At 51.3% G+C, this 22164-nt stretch overlaps 1 protein-coding gene across 1 annotated transcript; it reads right to left on the bottom strand.

Annotated features, from left to right (window-relative positions):
• On the bottom strand, positions 1 to 22000 carry Cadm4 (cell adhesion molecule 4). The gene is made up of 9 exons (XM_032894223.1): positions 21910 to 22000; positions 5567 to 5713; positions 5181 to 5333; positions 4794 to 4928; positions 4200 to 4364; positions 4018 to 4108; positions 2796 to 2968; positions 1753 to 1881; positions 1 to 1022 (listed from the first exon to the last, which is right to left on the bottom strand). The coding sequence occupies exons 1-9, from the start codon at positions 21971 to 21973 to the stop codon at positions 913 to 915; spliced, it is 1167 nt and encodes a 388-aa protein (XP_032750114.1). The 5' UTR covers positions 21974 to 22000; the 3' UTR covers positions 1 to 912.
• Positions 22001 to 22164: the final 164 nt, after the last annotated feature.

The raw sequence follows: 22164 nt of genomic DNA on the forward strand, positions 1-22164 counted from the left end.
TTGTTCTCTCCTCAGTTTAATGGTGGTTAGTGGGATTGCCAAACCCCCCTCCCGACCCCCTCCCCGCCCCGTACAAAAATGTGTTTCCTTTTGTTTTTTTAAACAAGAAAAAGGGGCAAAAGCCAGTAATGGGGGGAGAGGGGTGCAATCTGATATTTTTCATACAGATTTTTGATTTTTTAATATATTATATATAAAACCATAGAGACCACACATCCCCTCCAAACTCCTTTCCCCCTCCCCGGGGGGCCTGGAGGAGAGACGGGGAAGGCCCCCCCAAGAGCGGGTGAACAGACAATTATGGGTTGGGAAGGACATGGGGGTCAAGATGGAGGGAAGGGGAGCCGCCCAGGAACCCGGAGAAGGGGGACTGGATAAGGGTCGGGGTTGTCTCCCTTACTGCCCCCATCAGAGTTTTCACACAAAGACACAGAATTCCCATTTCCACGCCCTCCCCTGCCCCTCCCCCCACCGTGCAAACATGGCTTTGCAAAGAGGTGCCCAGAGCTCTGTGGAACTCTTACAATGGCTGGCATGGGGTCTGGGACCCCAAAGAAATCTGTGTTTCCCTTCCCTGCCCACCCACCCTTCCCAGAATCTGACCCCCTCCCCCACAAGACCTGGTTCTGTAGCCTAGGGGTTCTGGCCTTCCCCCTGTTTTCTTCCCCCAACCCAAATCCCTATTACCTGTCCCTGGACTCAGGGTCTAGAAGGGACCTTAAGTCCCTGTCTCCCTAGGGGATCCCAAGTCTCTGGACCCTAGCCTTTGGCCCTGGGAGAGATCCAGGCATCCAACACCCCCAATCCCTGCCCAAGCGCCTGAGGTGTTAGCTAGTGGGGGGGAAGCCCACCATCCCGGACTCTGGTCAATGTCTTTGCTGGTTCCTTGCAGCTGGCAGTGGGGGAGTGGGGTCAAATGAAGAATTCTTCTTTCCGCTTGTGTCCATCACTGCCGTTAAGGAAGGCTTCTCTGGCTTCTCCCTGCTCATCCAAGCCACTGGCCTCATGGGTCAGATAGGAGCCTGAGAGGAGAAAGATGCCCCCAGGGCAGAGGGGATATGTATGTGGCCCCGGGGGAGTGGGTATAGGAAAAGGAGACAGGCAAGAGACATGGCACATGAAGAAAGGGGGAGAAAGGGAACCAGGGTTCAGTTCAGGGAAGCAAAGGACAATGGTGGAGAAAGAGATAAAGAAGAATTAGGAAGACTCCAAAAAGTCACAGAAAACCCAGTTGCATCCCCGACCTGCCCTCCTAGTTTGAGACGGGGTCTCCAGCTTCCCAGGTAAACATCAAACTCGATAGTTACAAGTGACCTGGCACTTTGGATCCCCCTGCCACTACACCCAAATATTGGAGTTAGAAGCGTCCACCACCACGCCCAGTTCTGTGCGGTATTGGGAATGAAGTCCACGGCTTTGTGCATGCTAAGACAGTTTATCGACTGAATCCCCTCCCCTGCACCCTTATCTCCTTCCCAACCCTTCCCACGCTTTTGATAGTATTCCCTTAAGTCTATGCCGTCAATAAATCCAGCAATTTGAAAAATAAATTACTCAAAATCTCTCCCCTTATTCTGCTAAATCTCAGTCCTTTCTGAGCCCAGGGCCAAAATTTCCACCCCCTACAGGGTATTAGTCAAAAAATGTGGCTTGATTTCAAATCCAATTCACTGTCTAGGCTCCACCCCCTTGCTAATCCAGAATCAGAAACGACCACGCCCTTCACTGATTTCACGCCCCGCCCTCACTTACCCTTCTGTCGGACAGAGCACCAGACCATGCCTACTAGCACGCATATGATCAGAAACACCAGTAGCGCCAGGATGCCGCCCACGATGGCGTAGGGAACCGATGTCTGAGCCTCTACCACTGCTCCGGGGTCTATCAGAGAGAAAATAATGTCGCAGGTCCTAGTTCAGCTGCCAGGCCTTTAAGGTATTCTGCACACAGCTTTGCTCCTTGAATGCCTGTCACTTTCTTTTTTTTTTTTTTTTTTTTCAGAGCTGGGGACCGAACCCAGGGCCTTGCGCTCGCCAGGCAAGCGCTCTACCGCTGAGCTAAATCCCCAACCCCGTCACCTTTCTTTAAGTCCCACCCTCAGCCCCTCTGTTTGCTCCAATTCCTCCTGGAATCCTTGGCTTTCACCCCGGTGGGTCTTTCATTCCTAGTATCTACACATCTCCTTACCCTTCCACCCCTAAGCTAGAAGAAACATCCATCCTAGCTTTGGGGTTTTAAAACTACATTTTCTTATTCATGTGTATGTGCAGGCCCTGTTTGTGTGTTTATTAGACAGTGTCTGACTGTATAGCTCCAGCTAGCCAGGAATTTACTATGTAGACCGTCTGGCTCGCTTTGGGTTTTTGTTTTTAAAGAGTATCTCCTGTATTATAGACTGGTCTAAAAAAAAATGATAAAGATGGCCTTGAAATTTTTTTTTTCCCAAGAAGAGGTTTCTCTGGTAACAGCCCTGGCTGTCCTGGAACTTGCTCTCTAGATCAAGCTGGCTTCAAACTCCCAGAAATCCCCCTGCCTCTGCCTTACAAGTGCTGGGATTAAAGGCATGTGCCACCTTCTCCTTACTGGCCTTGAACTTCTTATCCTCCTGCCTCCTATCCATCTCCAGCGTTCAGGGATTACATGACATGTGCCACCTCCTCGGGTCGGGTTAAGTGGTATTAGGAATTGTATCCAAGTTTATTGTGCATGCTAAGCAAGCATTCTTTCGTTCAAGCTCCGCCCTCGGGCTCTGTAGCCCGCCCCGCCCCCCACCAGGCCTGCCATACTGTCCTCACCATAGACCACAAGCACGTAGAGCGCCCTCGCGTGGCCGTGCTTGTTCGCCGCCTCGCAGGTGTAGGTGCCGTTATCTGCAGATACCAGGCCAGGCAGCGTGAGCGTCTCGCCCAACGCCTCCGCCCTCTCTGGCAGAGACTCATTCCCACGGTTCCAGCGGATCTGGTTTGGCCTGGCCGTGGGTAAAAACAAGTTAGGAACCCAAGAATCTGACTTCTCGGGAATCTGGATACGCAGCTCTGATCCAGCACCAACACCCAAATTCCTGTGTGTGTGTGTGTGTGTGTGTGTGTGTGTGTGTGTGTGTGTGTGTGTGTGTGTGTGTGTTAGACCCTTTTCCAGCTATGCATAAGATGCTAGGTTCGATCCCCAGCAATGAAAAGGGGACAGAGGGCTGGAGACATGGTTCATTGGTTAAGAGCACTGACTGCTCTTCCAGAGGTCCTGAGTTCAATTCCCAGCAACCACATGATGGCTCACAACCATCTGTAATGGGATCTGATGCCCTCTTCTGGTGTGCCTGAAGACAGCTACAGTGTACTCATATGCATAAAATAAATAAATCTTTAAAAATAAAACACTGTGCTGGCTTTTAAAAAGGGGGAGGGAGCTAGGAAAATTCTACAACTTTACCTGCAAGATGCCTCAATGGCGGCAGGTAAAGGCACTTACCAACGAGCTTGACTAGAAGTTAGATCCCTGGAACCCCCATGGCAGAAGGACAGAATGAATTCTCATAAGTTGTCCTCTGACGTCCCTACGTATGTAGTGGTATGCCTCCCGCCCCCGGCAAAAATGTATTTTTAAAAAAATGCATTGTATGTGTATGAGGGTTTGTCTGCAGGTATGGCAATACATCTCGGGCATGCTATGCCCTCAGAAGCCAGAAGAGGGCACGGATCCCCAAGGACAGGAGAAGATTGTGAGCCACTGTGTGGGTGCTGGGAATTGAATAAAGGTCTTCCGCGAATAATTGGAGGCTATTCCTCCGCCCCCTTTTTTTTTTTAAATAAAAGGGACTGTCTCATGCCCCCCCCCCTTTTTTTCTACGGAAAACCAACAGGCTTGGGGTCAACTTTTACATGCAGCCAGGTCTGTAAAGGTTCTTCAATTTCTGGCCCCTTTTTATCAGGAGTCTAGCTTCATGAACTCTTTCCATAAAACCCTGGAGTGCAAGCCTCAAGTCTCTTCACCACTTAGGAGCCAGAAGTCAGCTCTCACCTGGGGTTCCCTGTGACAGCACACGTCAGCACCAGAGTGTCTCCCTCCCTGACTACAGCTTGAGAGGCGTGGATCCGCGCTGTGGGGGAATCTGCAGCACAGGAGGGAAAATGGGAAATCAAGCCGGTGATGGGGGACCTCTAGGGGCGGGCAGCTGGCGTGCAGACGCCTGAGCCACTTACACTGCACATCCAGCACGTACTGCGTCTGCTTGCTGTGCCCCGAGGGCAGCGCCTGGTTCTGCGCTTCACAGATGACGATACCGCCGTCGTCCTTGCGGTCCACGCGGAACCGCACAGTGCTCGCCACGCTCCACACCTTGCCGTTCTCCTGGCCGCTGCTCACTCCTGCCCGACCCAGCCCAGTTACGGTCAGGCCAAGGGTTCTGCCCTGTCCCCGGACCCCAATGTAGGCTGCTGGCCAAGCCACATTCCTACCTATAACCCTGGCTTTATTCACCTAGGCATACCCCCATCACTCTCAACCACTTAGGACTCTGGTCTAAGTTATGTTTGTTTCTCTTGGTTTGCTTTGAGACAGGGTCCAGGTTGACCTGGAACTTGCTAGGAAGCTGACGATGACCTTGAACTCCTGATCCTCTTCCTTACACCTCCCAAATGCTGGGATGGCAGTGTGTGCTATCCATCACTTCTGGTCTACAACAGAACTGCTCCCGGGAAGTGTCAGTGCACAATTATCCAGGCCCCGCCCACCACTAACCTCGCCTCTTTCCGGAACGCGGAGGGTCCCCGTTCCTCGCCCCGCCCCCTGGGTACCTTTCAGCTCCTTGCGATCGCGATACCAGCGCAGGACCGCTGCGGGGCGCGACCGCGGAACCAGGCAGCTGAGTTCCACCTCGCCGCCCTCCACTGCTTGCTCTCGGACCTCCACCACAGGATTCTCCGGAGCCACTGCGCAGAGAAGGGGCGCGCGGGGTGAGGGGGGTCAAGGGAGGCACCGAGGTAGGCTCAAGTCAGTCTGGCTGCTGGATCCCAGGGACCAAAGGAAGCCAGGGTCCCACAGGTGGCAGGGATCAAACGTAGAGACCAGAGGCCTGGTGAAGCCAGATGTCCAAGAGGTTAAAAACAGCCAGGGCGAACAGGTCTCGGGACAAGTGAGAGGCAGAAAATGAATGAGAGTGGGGTTCTGGGGAGGGGGGGTACCTAAGACAGTGAGCGTGGCGATCTGGTGGTGGGTGTCCTCCGTGTAGAGCTGGCAGAAGTAACCCCCCTCGTCCTCCAGGCGGGCGTCTGAGAGCCTGATGCGCACTCGGCGCGGGGAGAACTCCTCTAGCTGGAATCGTTCGTCCTTCAGGGCTGGAGTGAAGAAGGCCCGAACTTGAACCTGGGACAGTCACCCTCCAAGACACATGCAGACCTAACCTTTTCCCTAACCATAGCTCTAAGTCTGACCCGTTCAACTTGGGAAACCCCAAAACCCCACCTCCACCCGCGCAGATCCATGGGAGTCCAGACTCTTCCCCTGTCATACGCTTAGATGTGTTCCTCTTTGAGGTCATAAACGTCCAGGCTTCCCTTCCTGCACTCACCTCGGGTGCCATTGAAAAAGAGGGTCTGCCGGGCTGGGTTCTGAATGACGACTATAGACCCATCATACTGATGCAGACGGCAGGTGATCTCAGCCACCCCACCCTCGGCCACCGTCACATTCTCTGTCTGCACTTCCTGTGCCGTCCCTGAACAAAGAGAAACAAACAGAATAGAGAGTTCCCGGGATGACATTCAGTCCTGTGTGTGTGTGTGTGTGTGTGTGTGTGTGTGTGTGTGTGTGTGTGTGAGAGAGAGAGAGAGAGAGAGAGAGAGAGAGAGAGAGAGAGAGAGAGAGAGAGAGCTTCTCTTGTGTTTTTCATAAGTGATGGAATATGCACACGTTCACATGCCAGTGTTGAGGCCCAAGGATGGCATCTGGACTCTTCCTCTGTGGTTCTCTACTTCATTCATTGAGGTGGGGTCCCTCCGTCGAACCTACAGATCACAGCTGGGGGTCGGACTTGATAGAAGGCTGGCTTACTCTGAGAATCCCACCCCTGTCTTTGACTCAAGCTTCCACAACCACAGTCCACTTTTGTGGGAGCTGGGGATCTGAACTCATCCTTGCACTCGCTTGGACATCTCCCTAATTCCTGGTTTGTTCCTTGTTGAGAATAGTCTGTCACCCCGTAGCCCAGATTAGCCTGAAACTCGTGGCAACCCTCCTGCCTCAGTTTTCTTTTTTTAAAGGTTTATTTGTTTTGTGTATGTGAGTCTTCAGACACACCAGAAGAGGGCATTAGATTTCATTACAGATGGTTGTGAGCCACCATGTGGTTGCTGGGATTTGAACTCAGGACCTCTGGAAGAATAGTCAGTGCTCATAACCACTGAGCCATCTCTCCAGCCCCTGCCTCAGTTTCATGAGTGCTAAGATTACAGGTGTGAGCCACCGAACATGGCCTTTAGTCCTCTCTCTGCCATCCGAAGGGGCAAAATGGCCTCTAGAGGAGCCAGGCAAGACCCAGTGTGCATGTGTCTATGGGAGTGAAAGGTGCACCCAGAGCTAGCTGAGGAAGAGCAGAATCTGCCCAGGAAAATGGATCATAATTGGAGGCTCCGACAGGAGAAATGCCCATTGCATCTTGGAGCTGGAGTTCACCCAGTATGGGAAGCTACCTTCTTTCACACCAAGGCACCCACTGAAGCTCATCTGATGGGGTTGTCTTCCCACATTCGGAACATAGGCAGAGCACTATCCTCCTGCCTGTGCCCCTCCAGTCCTATACAGGTGTACATCATCACGGCCAACTACAACTTCCTCTTCCCTCTGCTCTGTTCCCTCGTTTCTTTTCTCCCCAGGTCCTGAGCCAACCTGGTCTACATGCATACAAAGACTCTGCAAGATGATTCAGCCGCTGTATGAACAGCAAGGTGCTGTCTCAAAACCAGAAGAAAGAAGAATAGAACACACACACACACACACACACACACACACACACACACACACACACACACAGAGCACGGCATCAATTGGGTCTGGCGGTGAATGCCTGTAATCTCTGTGGCCGAGGAACTGGCAGGAGCATCAGAAGTATAAGTTTCACCCTTATACACAGCCCGTAGTAGGAGGCCAAGCTGGGGAGGGAGAGGTGTTTTTGCTAGAAATGATCTGCTAAGAGTCACGAAGCCCAGGCTTACAGAGGCCTAACTGCTTCCTCTGTACCATCTGCCACCAGGAAACTGTTGGGTAAATACGCCCAGAATAGCTTCTTTGAGGCCCTTGCCACCCATCCTGTGAGGGAGGCCATCTTGAATCTCCCATCCTGACTGAACTCCAGGTGACCCGAGTGTAAACCAAGAGAAGCCTGCCCACCTGATCCAGTCTAAACCTCCAACCCAGAATCCGAGTAAATAAAGCACTTTCCCCACCATTTGGTGACAAGGTCTTACGGTGTTAGACAAGCTGGCCTCCCACCTCACTTCCATAGTGGTACGGCTACAAGGGTACAACTCTGCCCCTGGCTCTCAGCAGCCAAACCACTAAGATCTGAATGGTCTGCTCCATCATGAGATTTATGGCTTTTTTTTTTTTTTCCAGAGCTGGGGACCGAACCCAGGACCTTGCGCTTGCTAGGCAAGTGCTCTACCACTGAGCTAAATCCCCAACCCCGAGATCTGTGGCTTTCACACACACCTATGCTACTTCCCCAGCATCCCTATGGCTGGGTGGTGTCACGTGATGGACTTGATGGATATATTTCTTCCAGCCTGCTCTTTCTCCCTCACATCTGCTGGGCCAGAGCAGCCTAAGGAGCACAGGGAAAGGTGGGACCTCACATTAGAAAGAGCCTCATAGGGCTGGAGAGATGGCTCAGTGGTTGGAGCCCGACTGCTTCTTCCAGAGGTCTGAGTTCCTGCTCACAACCATCTGTGATGCCCTCTTCTGGTGTGTCTGAAGATAGCCAGTGTACTTATATATAAATAAATAAATAAAAAAAAAAAAAAAAGAAAGAGCCTTTGCCTGTTCTTCATGGCCTGCCTGTGACTTTTTTTTAATTTTTTAAGAATTATTTATTTATTTCACGGATATGAGTACACTGTCTCTCTCTTCAGACACACCAGAAGAGGGCATCAGATCTCATTACAGATGGTTGTGAGCCACCATGTGGTTGCTGGGAATTGAACTCAGAACCTCTGGAAGAGCAGTCAGTGCTTTAACCATTGAGCCATCTGTCTCCACCCCCTTACTTTTATTTTTTTATTTTTTTTTTTCCTTTTCTTTTTTTCGGAGCTGGGGTCTGAACCCAGGGCCTTGCGCTTGCTAGGCAAGCACTCTACCTCTGAGCTAAATCCCCAGCCCTCTTACTTTTATTTTTATGCGATAGGGTCTCTCTACATAGGTCTATCTGACCTGGAACTCTGTGTTGAGCAGGCTGGGTTCAAAGTCACAGAGACTCCCCTGCTTCTGCCTCCCAAGGGCTGGGATTAAAAGCATGTGCCACTACTGTTTTGATGGTATACACCTTTAATCCCCGCACTCTGAGTTTGAGGCCAGCCTGGTCTACAGAGAGAGTTCCAGGGCAACCAGGACTACACAGAGAAACCTTGACCAGAACAAAATAATAATGATGATGATGATGATGATGATGATGATGATGATGATGATGATGATAGAAAAATTAAAAAGTGTGCACCACTATACCCAACTCAGACCTCTGACTTTTTGTTAGCACATTAAAAGTTCTGGATTATTCATGACAGCAATTAGCCCACCATGAATAACCATTAAAAGAACAAATTACAGGGCTGGAATGGTAATATTGTGAGAGGGTGTGGCTCAGTGAGGGGCTGGGGGCGTGGCTCAGTGGCAGAGCCCCTGCCTAGAATCCCCCAGTGAGGGGCTGGGGGTGTGGCTCAGTATTTGTTTGGCCTGGGCAAGATCACAGGTTCCACTCTCATTAGTAAACAAAGAAGGCTGAAAGCCAAGGTTAACCAGCAGCAAAGCCCAGAACCCTAGTTTTTTCTGAAAGAGAGCAACAAGCCACAGCACCACTGACTGGGCATGTGCTGTTGGAGGTCCTGTGGTAAGGGCAGGGCCTTTTCTTTCTTTTTTACCTTTCTCTTTGTCCTTTCTTTTCTTCTTCTCTCTTTTGTTTTTTCTTTTTTCTTTCTTTTTTTTTAATTTTTTAAATTTATTTTATGCATATGAGTACACTGTAGCTGTCTTCATGCACACCAGAAGAAGTCATCAGATCTCATTACAGATGGTTGTGAGCCGCCATGTGGGTGCTGGGATTTGAACTCAGGACCTCTGGAAGAGCAATCAGTGCTCTTAACCGCTGAGCCATCTCTCCAGCCCCCCTTTTTTTTTCTCCCCGGAGCTGGGGACCAAACGCAGGGCCTTGTGCTTGCTAGGCAAGCGCTCTACCACTGAGCTAAATCCCCAACCCTCTTTTGTTTTTTCAAGACAGGGTTTCTCTGTAGCCATGACTGTCCTGAAGCTCACTCTGTGGACCAAGCTAGCCTCGAACTCACAGAGATCTGCCTCCCAAGAGCTTAAATTAAAGCCATATGCCGCCACTGCCCATCAAGGGGGCTCTACTTCAACCTCCATTTTCCCAGTCCCCCTGACAATGAATTGGTACTAGAGACTGAACCCAGAATCTCCCATCCCAAGTCCCAGTGGTCAAATAGGCCACAGTCAAAACTGCAAAAGCCCGAACCTGTGACCTCTGGCCTTGCCTCCACTTCCCTTCGAGCCATCTGAGTGAATGCCCAGTATTGGTGAGGGGTTACAGGATATGCTGGTGACAGGCCTGCCACAGTGAGAAGCTGTATGGGTTTCCGTCGTGTTTGCTGAGTCTTGTCTCACCTGGCTGCCCAAGTATGAACTTCAAGACTCAGGTGACATTCTTGAGACTCATACACTGTAGACGGCTAATTATTTGGATGTATTAATGTTTCTAAGTTTTAACTTGATTTTATGTGTATGCATATTTTACCTGCGTGTGTGTGTGTGTGTGTGTGTGTGTGTGTGTGTGTGTTGTATGCTTACTTGTGTAAGTACTCAGGCATTAGTATATGCACAGAATCTAGAGGAGGGTGCATTGGGATTGGATACCCTCTTCTGTTATGTCCCCCATCTTACTCCTTTGAGGCACAGTGTCTCCCCGAACCTGGAATTCAGTTTAGTTTTTCCTGTAGAGTTCTGGGAGATAGAGATGAGGCACCATAGCCATCCCAGCTGTCTTTAAATGGTAGTGGCTGGGCATAACAGAGCACACCTGTAGTCCCCGCACCAGGAATGCTGAAGAAGGTGACTTTCCAGTCCATCCAGGACAATATCAAGAGCCTTTCTCTGCCTCGGAGAAACAAAATAAGCTCAGTGGTTTCCCAGGCCTCTTTCATTCTGTTCCGTGGGTTAGCTGTCTGGGAGGTTTCTCAGGCTGATTCACAGATGGGGTCCAGGTCCTTGAAAAATCTTTACCATTTATAAGGAACTAGCCACCGACCAATGTAATGTGCCTGCAGAAGTGGTACACTCCTGTTAAGAGCATGAGTATCCAAGGGCAGAACAGATTACTCCTGCAGGATAGAAGCGTGGGCTGACGGTTTCCTATCTCAACATTCTTCTTTCCCTCACCACTGTCCTTTATGGTTGCCCCCTGTCTGACTCCCTTGCAGCTATATGATGATTGGACCTAAGCAGAAATATCATATAGTCATTTATGGGGTAAGTTCCTAATAAAAAGAGACAAATTCTTTTATTTTTTCCTATGGGACACCCTCATGCAGGATAGGGTACGTGGAACTCTGACAGCCATTTTGGGTTCTGGTGACAGAACACAATAGGAGTAACAGAACCAAGAGTTGAAAGAGCCTGAGTCTTTGGTGGCGACGCAGGGCAGCCACACCTTTTAACTCTGGATTTCTTTTATGTTGACAGAATCTAAGCCACTCTTTGAATTTTACCTCCCAGAATGACAAACAACACACTCAGCCCTTGCCTATGCTTTTTATAGGTTCAGTAGGTGCCACAACCCACCCACTCAATTGATCAGGTCAAAGGACAAGACGCCAGCCAAGTGTTCGACCCTCCCCTCACCCCTAGCACCGATCCTTTCAGCAACATCTGCATATGTTACCCCTAAAATATATCTGAATCCATCCGGCTTTGTCCGCCTCTCCTGGCATCATTTCTCTCTCTAGTCTGAATCTCTCAAGAACGTGTTTGTGGCTCTCAGCTTTCAAGCTGGCCTCTCACATCCAGGCTGACCTGTAACACGTGACCATCTTAACTTTCTGAATGCTAAGGTAACAGGCATGACACCATGCCCTGATTATACCTATTACTTTTTTTCTCTTTCTCTCTCTCCCCCACCCTCCTCCTCTCCTCTTTTGATTTTTCAAGACAGGGTTTCTCTGTTTAGCCCTGGCTGTCCTGGAACTCGCTCTGTAAGTCAAACTGGCTTTGAACTCACAGAGAGATCCACCTGCATCTGCCCGCTGAGTGCTGGCATCAAAGGTGTGTGCCACCACCAACTGGCTGCTGTTTTTTTAAAACACAGTCTCAATATGTAGCCCTGGCTGACCTGGAACTTGATATGTAGACCAAACTAGGACTCAAGTTTTGTGCCACCGTACCTGACTAGGTGGACTTTTTGAATTCAAGATTCTATTTTTTTAATTTTATGTTTGTGTCTGAGTGTGGGTATTAGGCACATGGGTGCTGGATGCCTGGGAGCTGGAATTACAGGTGATTTTGAGCCACCTCACTTGGGTGCTGGGAATAGAACTTAGGTCCTCTGCGGGGCTAGCACATGCTTCTAACCACTAAGCCATTACTTCATCCTCCCATCCCCCACCTCACCCTTTTTTTTTTTTTTTTTTTTTTTTTTTTTCAAGACAGGGTTTCTCTGTGTAGCCCTGGCTGTTCTGGAATTAGCTCTCTAGACCAGGCTGGCCTTAAACTCAGAGATCTGCCTGCCTCTGCCTCCCAAGTGCTGGGATTAAAGACCCCTGTCACCACTGCCCAGCTCCCTCTTTTTAAAATTAGAAAATATTATATATATTATTTATTTTCATATCTGCCTGCCTGCATGCATGCATGTGCACCACATGTGTGCCTGGTGCCCTCAGTGGCCAGAAGAGGGTGGCAGAAACCCCTGCAACTGGAATTTCCGATGGTTTTTAGCTCCCATGCGGGTACTGGGTCCTCTGCAAGTGTAACAAGTACTCTTAACTATTGAGCCCCACCCCAACCACACCCCAGCCACACCCTATGGATGCATTTTTCAGAATGGGAGTCAGGGGGCTGGCGATGTCTCCGTGGGTAAAATGTTTGCCGTACAAACGTGAGGACTTGAGGTCTGGTTTCCAGCAGACAAATAAAGCATGGCCCAGTGGCAGGAGACTGGAAGCCCAGTGCTGAGGGAAAGACAGGAGCATCCTTGGGACTTGCTAGTCAGCTACTCTAGCCGACTCGCTCCACCCTGCCTTAAGATATAACATGGAAGCCAGGCACGGTGGCCCACACTTTTAATCCCAGCCCTTGAGAGGCAGAGGCAGGTGGATCTTTGTGAGTTTGAGGCCAGCCTAGTCTACAGAGTGAGTCTAGGACGGCCAGGTCTACACAGAGAAACCCTGTCTCTGGAGGGAAAAAACGGAGGGGCAGGTGAAATGGCTCAGGTAGTAAAGGTGTTTGCTGCTAAGCCTGACAACCCAAGTTTGATGCCTGGGACAGATATCGTAGGAGAACCTGTTCCTGCAAGTTGTCCTCTGACTTCCTCGAGTGCCATGACACCTACCCCCAGACCCCACCTCCACACTCAAACAAATACCTACATGTAACCTTGAAAATGTAGGGGCCAGAGAAATGGCTCAGTGGTTGAGAGCACTTGCTGCTCTTCCAGGGGACCAGGGTTGATTCCTAGCATCAACATGGTGGCTCACAGCCATCTGCAAACTCCAGTTCTAGGGAATCTGATGCCTTCTTCTGGACTGTGAGAGCACCAGACACACATGGTGTGCAGACATACATGTGATCAAAACACCCATACACATAAAATAAAAAATGTAAAAAAAAAAAAAAGTCAGGTGTGGTGGCCCTCCTTTACTCTCAGCACTCAAGGGGCAGAGACCTCTCTGTGAGTTCAAGGCCAACCTGCTCTACACAGTGAGTTCTAAGCTAGCACTTGTGCCAGTGACAGTGTCTTTAATATACATGAAAGCAGAAACTAAGGTGGAGAGGAAGTGAGGAAGTCACACAGCCGGAATCTCTGGCCTCCACACACATACAGGCACACGCATGTGCACACTAACAAGCAGACACACAGACACACAAAGCGCCTACTTACGGTAGGTACCATCTTCCATGCCTATTTCTCACACCCTGGCTAGCCTTGAACTTATGACCTTCCTGCCTTAGCCTCCTGAGTGCTGGGTTCACAGGTGTTGCTTGTCCATATTAAAACACGCCAATGAGCATGAAGCTCAGTGGTTGGACCTTTGCTGGGTGGTGTGCAAGGCCTCAGAGCCCAGCCCAGCCCAGCCCAGCAGCATCCAGCCCTCCTGTGGCAGTCCATCTCCAACACAAACTCCTGTGTGGGCCCTTCTGGGTACCAAACAGATTGACTCTCTGACCCTAGGTCTCACTCCTCTCCTATCCACTGTCCTCTAGGCTACCTGGGCACACTGTCCCTCAAACACACTGAATGGGCTTCCACCTCAGGGCACTTTCCCCTTCCTGGTTATTCTCTTCTACTGCTCTCACCATTGCAGGGCTGTCTTCTATGCTCTTCCAAATCCCTGTCCTCTGACTTCTGACCTCTGACCTCCAAAATGCCTTCCCTCACTGTCCAGTCTCTTTGCATTCAGAAAGCTTTCACAGAGGATAAGGGCTGTCCTGCTTCCCCCACCAGCCAGGAAGTAAGTGTTCATAGCCTCAGTCGCCATGGGGGAAGGCAGGAGGAACGGTGGTTTAAGGTCATCCTCCATTATGTAGCTTGCAGGAAGCCCGATTAAGCTATAGGAGACCTTGTCTCAAAAATGCAAGTCTGGGGCTGGGAGATGGCTCAGTGGAGACCTTGTCAGAGGTCCAAAATGATGCCCTCTTCTGCTGTGTCTGAAGACAGCTAGTGTACTCACAGTATTAAAAAAAAAAAGACAATAAAAATGGGGCTGGGGAGATGGCTCAGTGGTTAGGAGCACTGACTGCTCTTCCAGAGGTCCTGAGTTCGATTCCCAGCTTCTACATGGTGGCTCACAAACATCTGTAATGGGATCTGATGCCCTCTTCTGATGTGTCTGAAGATAGTGCTCGCATAAAATAAATAAATAAAATTAAAAAAAAAAACTCGTTATAAAATATATACCAGGACTGGAGGGTGGCTCAGAGGTTAGGAGCACTGAATGTTCTTCCAGAGGACCTGGGTTTAGTTCCCAGAACCCTCATCCACTTCACCCAGCTGCTTATAAATCCATGTCCAGGCCTGATGCCCCTTCACCCTTCTGACTTCTGAAGGCACCTGCACACGTGTGGCATACATTCACATACAAACACACTCATGTAAAAGTAAACAATTTTCTGTACATTATTTGATTTAAATTCATTTTCCTGGTTGTCACTGGTGTGTTAAAATTTGGTACTTGCATTCAAAGTCAAGAAAAAAAATTGCTTTTTTTTTTTTTTTTTTTTTTCTTTCAGAGCTGGGGACTGAACCCAGGGCCTTGCGGTTGCTAGGCAAGCACTCTACCACTGAGCTAAATCCCCAACCCAGAAAAAATTGCTTTTTAAAGTGACACTCAAAGCTGGGGATATAGCTTAGGGTTACAGCATTTGCCTTCCATGTATGTGCGAAGACACACATGCACGCATGATCAAGCGTCTTGGCACACACACACACAAACACACACACACACACACACACACACACACACACACACACACGACTCACCAGGCACTGTGGCACAAGCCTTTAAACCCACCACTTCAGAGGCAGAGAGACAGACAGACAGACAGCAGCGTGAGTTCAAGGCCAGCCGGGTCAACATAGTGAGTTTGAAGCCAACCAAAGTAACAGAATAGAGAGACCCTGTCTCAAACAAACAGAAAGCAAAACTGGGCTGTTGAGATGGCTCGGTGGGTAAAGAGAGCAAGTCAAGTTTGTCCTCCAGGATCCACATACACAAAAGAAGTATCTGAACATAAAAAACAAAAGTTTAGGGGTTGGGGATTTAGCTCAGTGGTAGAGCGCTTGCCTAGCAAGCACAAGGCCCTGGGTTTGGTCCCCAGCTCTGAAAAAAAGAAAAGAGAAAAAAAAACCCAAAAGTTTAAAAATAAACAAACAAAAATAGTTGCTGAGGAGGCTACACAATTCAGGCCTGTGTCATTCAGGCTTCCAAACAGTCTCGAACCCTGGCTTTGTTCTGATTTCCTTTGAGCAGTGACTCACTATGCAGACCAGGCTACACTCAAACTCACTACAGAGTCCAGGCTGGCCTTGAACTCATGTCCTCCCGCTTCAGCCTCTCTAGTGCCGGGGTCACAGCATACCCTGCCACGCCCTGCCCAGGGATCTCATTGTAAATGCCAGGCAGATCCCGGCTCCAGCCCTCGCCATCCGTGTGACCTTGAGGAAGTGCCCCATCCTTCATTAGAGGAGGGAGTCCACACCATCTGTGAAATGACAGTGATGCCAGAGGTAGCTTTGCAGGGGTCAGCCTGGTGCCTGACACTCAGGAAGAGTCCCCTTCTGAAGGCTGTTATTACAGGCTACGGGGACAAGCCAGGCCCTATGAAAACTAGTCTGCATGCGCAATACTTTAAAAAAAAAAATTCTTGCCACGTGTATGATATGCATCTAATGCCAACACCCCAGAAGCAGAGGCAGGTGGATCTCTGTGTTTCTGAGCCAGTCTAGTGGACCTCAAGAGTTCCAGGCCAGCCAAGTCCTCATAGTGAAACCACATCTCACAAAACCAAACCTCAAAACAAACATCTCAGGCTGGTATGCAGCTCAGTTGGTAGAATGCTTGTCTAGCACTTCATGAAGTGCTGAGTTTAAGCCCCAGTACTGCACAGGCCAGGCATAAGGGCACACCTGTCATTCTCGCATTTGCAAGGTCGAGACATGAGGATCAAGAGTTCAAGGTTATCCTTGACTAAGCATCGAGTCTGAGGCTAGCCTGGGCTACATGAGACACTGTTTCAGTAAATTAATTAATTAATTAATTAATCAATGAATCAAAATCCAACCAAACAAAATCTTAAAGCCTACCTCTTCCTGACCTCACCGCTAATGTGAATTAGCCCCCATTTTACAGACGTGGAGAGTAAGGCTTGTAGGGGGTTATCCAGGACTAGTTAGGGACAAAGTTCACCATTTCCTGGGACCTGTGAGGATCCCCATATCCACAGCTCCCATTCCCCAACTGCTCTCTGCTTGAGGGTGCAGATGGGGTGAGGGTGGGGGGCTTTTGTTTAACTCCCTCCCCCTCCTGAGGAGTCAGTAAGCAACAGTGTTTCTGCCTAGAATACTAATTGGCCTAAGGCTTTTGTTTCTGGTTGGGGGGGCAGGGGCGGGACTTTCTGGTCAGAGAGGGGCTGAGCTTTTGGGACTGGGGCATGGACTTTGAAATGGTGTTGACAGCCAAAAGTCATCATAGGGACTGTGCTCAGAGAAAGTAGATGGGAGGGTTCTGGAAAAAGGGGCTGTCAGGTGACATGGAGAGACTCAGCATCCTTCACCCTCAGACTCACAACCACAGGCAACAACTGTCCCAGGCCCTCCTCCCTTAGACACAGGAGTCCAGAGCCAGCCTTCCTCTCTCAGGCCCAGGAGTCAGTCCAGCCAAAGCAGCCCTTCTCCCTCAGACTCAGAGGTCCAGCCAGGGCAGCCCTCCTCCCTCAGACACAGGGGTCCAGCAGGGCAGCCCTCCTCCCTCAGACATAGGGGTCCTGGACAGCCCTCCTCCCTCAGACACAGGGGTCCTGGACAGCCCTCCTCCCTCAGACACAAAGGTCTAACCAGAGCAGCCCTCTTCCCTCAGACACAGGGGTCCTGGGACAGCCCTCTTCCCTCAGACTCATGAGACAGGGGTCCACAGTGCACAGCTGGTGGATGTTTCCACAGAGACTAAGCAGGATGGGGGAGTACTTCCTGGGTCCTGAGTCAGCGAATACCCAAGGGAGTCTCAAGGTCACAGTTCTGGGAAGGTCATAGCCACCCCCTCTATATCCGTTCCCCGGGGGGCCCCTGGCATCATGCCTCTTTCCTTTTCCCTCCCCCGGGAAGCTGGTACATTCCTGGGTCCTGCCTGAACCCCCCCTCAGCCCCCCATCAATGGCGGAGTCCGAGCATCCTCGCACAAAGCATCAATTCTTCCACCAGATCAGCCTTGTGAAGGCGCCTGTATTTGCAGGACCTAGGCATAAGGGTCCCAGCTCAACCTCCCTCGGAAACCCTCAGCCCCTTCCTCTGCAAACGGAGGAGGCTACGCTTTTCTTTCCTCTCTCAGTACCCTCAAGTATGGACTCGCAGTCACCTCAAATCTCAGACTTAGACCCCAGCCCCTCCTCCCTCAGGCCCATAAATCCCCATCCCAGCCCTCATCTTCAGAAACTGGGGTTTAGACCTCCAGCACACACACAGCGCCAGACCCCTGCCATCCTCCCTTAGACACAGGGTTCAGCTCCGGGGTCCTCCCAGACACAGGGGCCCAGACCATAGCCTCCCTCCTTAGACACAAGGGTCCACACCCCCTCACCCTACCCATCTTCTCTCAGATACAGGAGTTCAGGTCACAACCCTCCTCCCTCAAACACACAGAGGTCCAGACTCCAGCCTTCCCTCTCAGACGCAGGGGTCCAAATCCTAGCCTCCTCTCTCAGAAACAGGGGTCTAGACACCAGCCCTCCTCATTTAGACCCTGGGGTCCTTGAAAACTTTGGACTCCTAAGCCTTGATCCTGCCTTCTGTCCTTTGTCTCCCAGTGCCTGGGGACCTGGGCTTTGGGTGGGGGCGTCAGGGGTGAGTCAGCAGCCTCACACAAAGTCCTCCCTGTGGTCCCCACGTTCCTGGGATACTTGGGACTCCCTGGATTCCAGGCTTCTGGTCTAGCTAGGGGGTGAGCAGTTCTTCAGAGGGTCACCCTGAGTGTAGGGTTCCCGGAAGAATGCAAGCTTTTACTGAACTCAGCTTGTTTAAGCCTTCACCTTAGTTACTCTTCTGTACCTTCCTCCACGAAGACCCAGCAGCCCACCACATCCCCTGGGTGTCCACAGAGGGACCTAGGTGCCCTGTGTCTACAGGCAGAAGCCATGGGTGCTCAGGTTCTGGTGCCAGGGGCCATTGGATGCTGGCGGGTCTGGCTGCCTCTAGCACACCCCCCAACATGCACACATACACCCGGAGAGAGAAAGCTGCCTTTGTGTTCCCCAAGTCGGGGACAGGCCAGGCTCGCACGACATTAACCCACCCCTGGGCCCAAGCCCTGCTGAGTCTAAGGTCTTGGAATCTGTGGTGGAACCTGACCTCCACCCCCACACTCTGGGGACCCAGGCATCCAGTCCACGAGTGGGTAGGGGGTCAGTGATAGCTATCTCCCTAGACCAGCCTTTGGGGTGAGTCACTGTGAAAGGAGGGTCTGGCTAAGCTCTAAGTGGCCACTTAGAGCCATGACAGGGAGAAGTGAGTCACCCTAGAAGAGAAACTTGGGTTCAACAAAGTCCCCCTCAAGAGGGCTCCCCAAGTCTTAACAGCCTCTTTATTCCCTCTCAGCATTTACATATCTGCATTTTCCGCTTCCTTCTGCTTTTTACCCAGTTTCCAGCTGTGGATCACACCCCACCCCCACCCCCGTTGTGCATCCAGGAGGCACCTGTCACATCCTCTATCCACCTAGACCGTTCTCTCTCTCAGCATCAGTCTAATCTTCCCTTTCATATTCTCTGCAAATGAGTGAACCAGGACAGACAGGATAGTGTGTGTGTGTGTGTGTGTGTGTGTGTGTGTGTGTGTGTGTTTGAAAGGCACAGATAGAGGCTCCAGTTTTCCACTCCTGCTAGCTGGGTAAGGAGATGCAGTGGCCACTGAAACCTCCTAAATCGGGTGGTCAGAGCCCTTCATAAAGATCCAATTAAAAAGCTAGGCACCGGGGCACAGACATATAACTTGAGAGTCTGAGGCAGGAAGACCGCTATAATGTTGAGACCAGTTGGTGGCTACATAGTTTAAGGCCAGCCTTTTGTACATAGTAAGACCTTGTATCAAAAAAACAGAAAAGAAACTGGCTATCGATAGGAAGCTCCACAAATAGGACCCTTGAGAACCATGCTTACCAGAAAGAGAAACTGAGATCCAGAGAAGGCTAGAGGCCGACATTAAACTATGCCAGAGAGGACTGCCCCAGAAGCTGGGACCCAGCTGTCTGGAGTCCTCCCCAAGGCGCCAAGCTTACCTCCCATGTATAAAGCCCCACAACATGTAATTTAGAGGTCGTTTACAGAAAGGATTAAGGTACCAGGAAGCAATGACTTTAAAATCTAAACCAGGGACAAGACTTAGAACCACCTCCCAGAGGTGCCTGAGTTTTGACTCCTGAACTGGCTAAGTAGTCAGCTGAGGTAACATACAAGCTCCAAGGTGTAAGGACCCAGGGGCTGCAAAACCCCAGTGAGTTAAGATTTCATAATTTCATAGATGTCAAGACACTGGAATGGTCCCATCATTTGAGAGTCTAGGTTCCCTCTCTCTCTCCCACCCTGTCTCCCCCTCCCCCTCCCCCTCTCCTAGTACTGGGAAATAAACCTAGGGCCTCTCACTTGTTGAGATGTTGGGCAAGTGCTTTGCCTCTGAGCTATATTTCCAGCCCCTCACTGGCTGCTAATTCTAGGCAAGTACTCACTGAGCCACACCCCCAGCCCCTCATTGGTGGATTCTAGACATCTATGACTAATAAACTACTTTCCTCGACATCCCCCCTTCTTTTTTTAATGCCTTTATTTTGAAACAGAATAGGCTAAATTGTCCAGGCTGGCCTTCAACTCATTCTGTAGTAATCCTGGCAAATCTCATGAGCCTCCTGCCTCAGCCTCCAGAGTAGAGCGGCTGGTATTACACCATGTCCAACAAAATTCTAAGAAATGTATAGGCATCAAAGTTCTAAAGACTTCCCGTATCTAACATCATAGGGGTGTCAACGTCTTAAATAACTCAGATTCCCTCAGACTCTATGTTTACTGGACTCTCTGGTTCCAGGATCCCAAAAGCCTGGTTTTCATGCATAAGAAGAAAGAAAAGGAGAAATGGATGGAAATGTACCAAGAGTCCCAAGCTCACACCTGGGAAATTGGGGCATCCTCGTCGCAAAGGAGGGTCTGACGAAAGTTAGGAAACAACTCCAGAAGTCTGCAGAAGAAAGGCAGAACCTCTAACGTCCGCTTTGTCCCCAGCCTTGTCCTCAGCTGCAACCCTTGGGGTGGCAGGTGTGGCGGCACTCAACTTAGAAGCTCCCTCACATCATCAGACATGGATCCAGTTCAACACCCTCACCGGATAGAACTGGGGCCAGGAAAGAGGGCGGGGCCACCTGGTCCCAATTCTCAACTCCCTATAGGGGACCTCAACCCTGCTTCTGCTCACCCAGCCGAGTCCCCATCATGTATTGCTAGGCAAAGTAACTTGACCCACCTCAGGGGACTGTCCCATGGTAGATAGGAGAAACATAGGGTTCTAAGTGTGAGTGTTCAGGTGACATTTCTTGACCTTGTCCCCAGACTCAGGGTCACTGTGTCTTGGTCGTGGGGGTGGGGGAGAGTCCTCCAGATTTCCACATAGAGTTAGAAATACATGTTGGATGTCCTGGAGGGGGCTCCTCTGTGAAGTGTGGCTTGGATGTGTGAACGGGTGGGAGGGTTTGGGGGAGACATTTGTGGAATCCACGTGTGTGCTCACATGCCAACGTTCCCTGTGCCACTTCACACATCTATACTGTCGCTGCCCTGCCTGACTCCGCTCTTCTCCGGGAGCGAGGAGGGAGACGGCGATGGGAAAAGGAGAGATACCTCGATGGAGGAAGCATGGGGAGAGGAAGCAGATTCGGGGGACAGGGAGACAGTGGGGTAGAGAGGAGAAAGGAGGCAGCTAGGCAACGGAGGCTGTCAGAGAAATGGGAGAATGATAGGGGACAGAGAAGAGAAGAGATACAGGGTGTCAAGGAGACAGGGAGAGAGATGGTGAATGGGGACATAGAGGGACAACAGCAACACAGGAGAGAGCAGAGTGAATAGAAGATGGGGGGCAGGCAGAGTGACCCAGGAAAATAGAGGTGGGGGACAAAGGCGGAATAGAAAGACGGGAAGGGGGAGACAAGGAGAAAGAAAGGAGGACAGACAGAAGGAAGGACAGGACTTGAAGACTGAGGGACAGAGGACAAGGGTTGGAGAAAAATCAGAGAGAGAGAGAGAGAGAGAGAGAGAGAGAGAGAGAGAGAGAGAAAGAGAGAGAGAGAGATCTAAAGACCAGGACGGAAGGACAGTGGGACCGGCCTGGAGAAGGCGGGCTTGGGGACATGGGGGGAGGGAGGGTCTCGGGCCCTTTGTCCCCGCGGGATCGGGGCCTGTGCCGGGTGGGGGGGCTGCGGCACGGCGACCGGGGCCCGCGTCCCCCCTCCCCTGCCCGCGGCTCCGGGCTCCTGGCCCGCGCTGCGCGCTTTGTCCCGGGGACGAGGGTCTCCCGCAGTCCCCCCCTCCCAGCGCATTGTTCGGGCCTCTGCAGGCCCCCAGGCGACCCAGCTGTCACAGCGGCGCAACCCCCTCCCCAACCCGACCGCAATACGCACACCTCCCTCGTCACCCCGATCCAGCCCACCGACCCGGCCCCCACCTCCGTCACCCTACCTGGCCCCGCCGCGGCCGCCCACAGCAGCAGCAGCGGCCACTGGAAGCGCCGGGCCCGGCCCATGGTGCCGCCGCCACCGCCGCCGCCGCCGCCGCCACCGCCGCCGCCGCTCGCTCCCGGCCCGGCACCTGCACCTCCCGCGCCGCCGACCCCGCCCCCGAGTCCAGCCCCGCCCTCTGCCCCGCCCACTGCGCGCCTTGGTGGGCGTGGCGTCAGCTAAGGGGCGGGGACCGGACAGAGACAGAGAGGCCCAG

This window comes from Rattus rattus, chromosome 2, assembly GCF_011064425.1.
Source record: "Rattus rattus isolate New Zealand chromosome 2, Rrattus_CSIRO_v1, whole genome shotgun sequence".
NCBI lineage: Eukaryota > Metazoa > Chordata > Mammalia > Rodentia > Muridae > Rattus > Rattus rattus.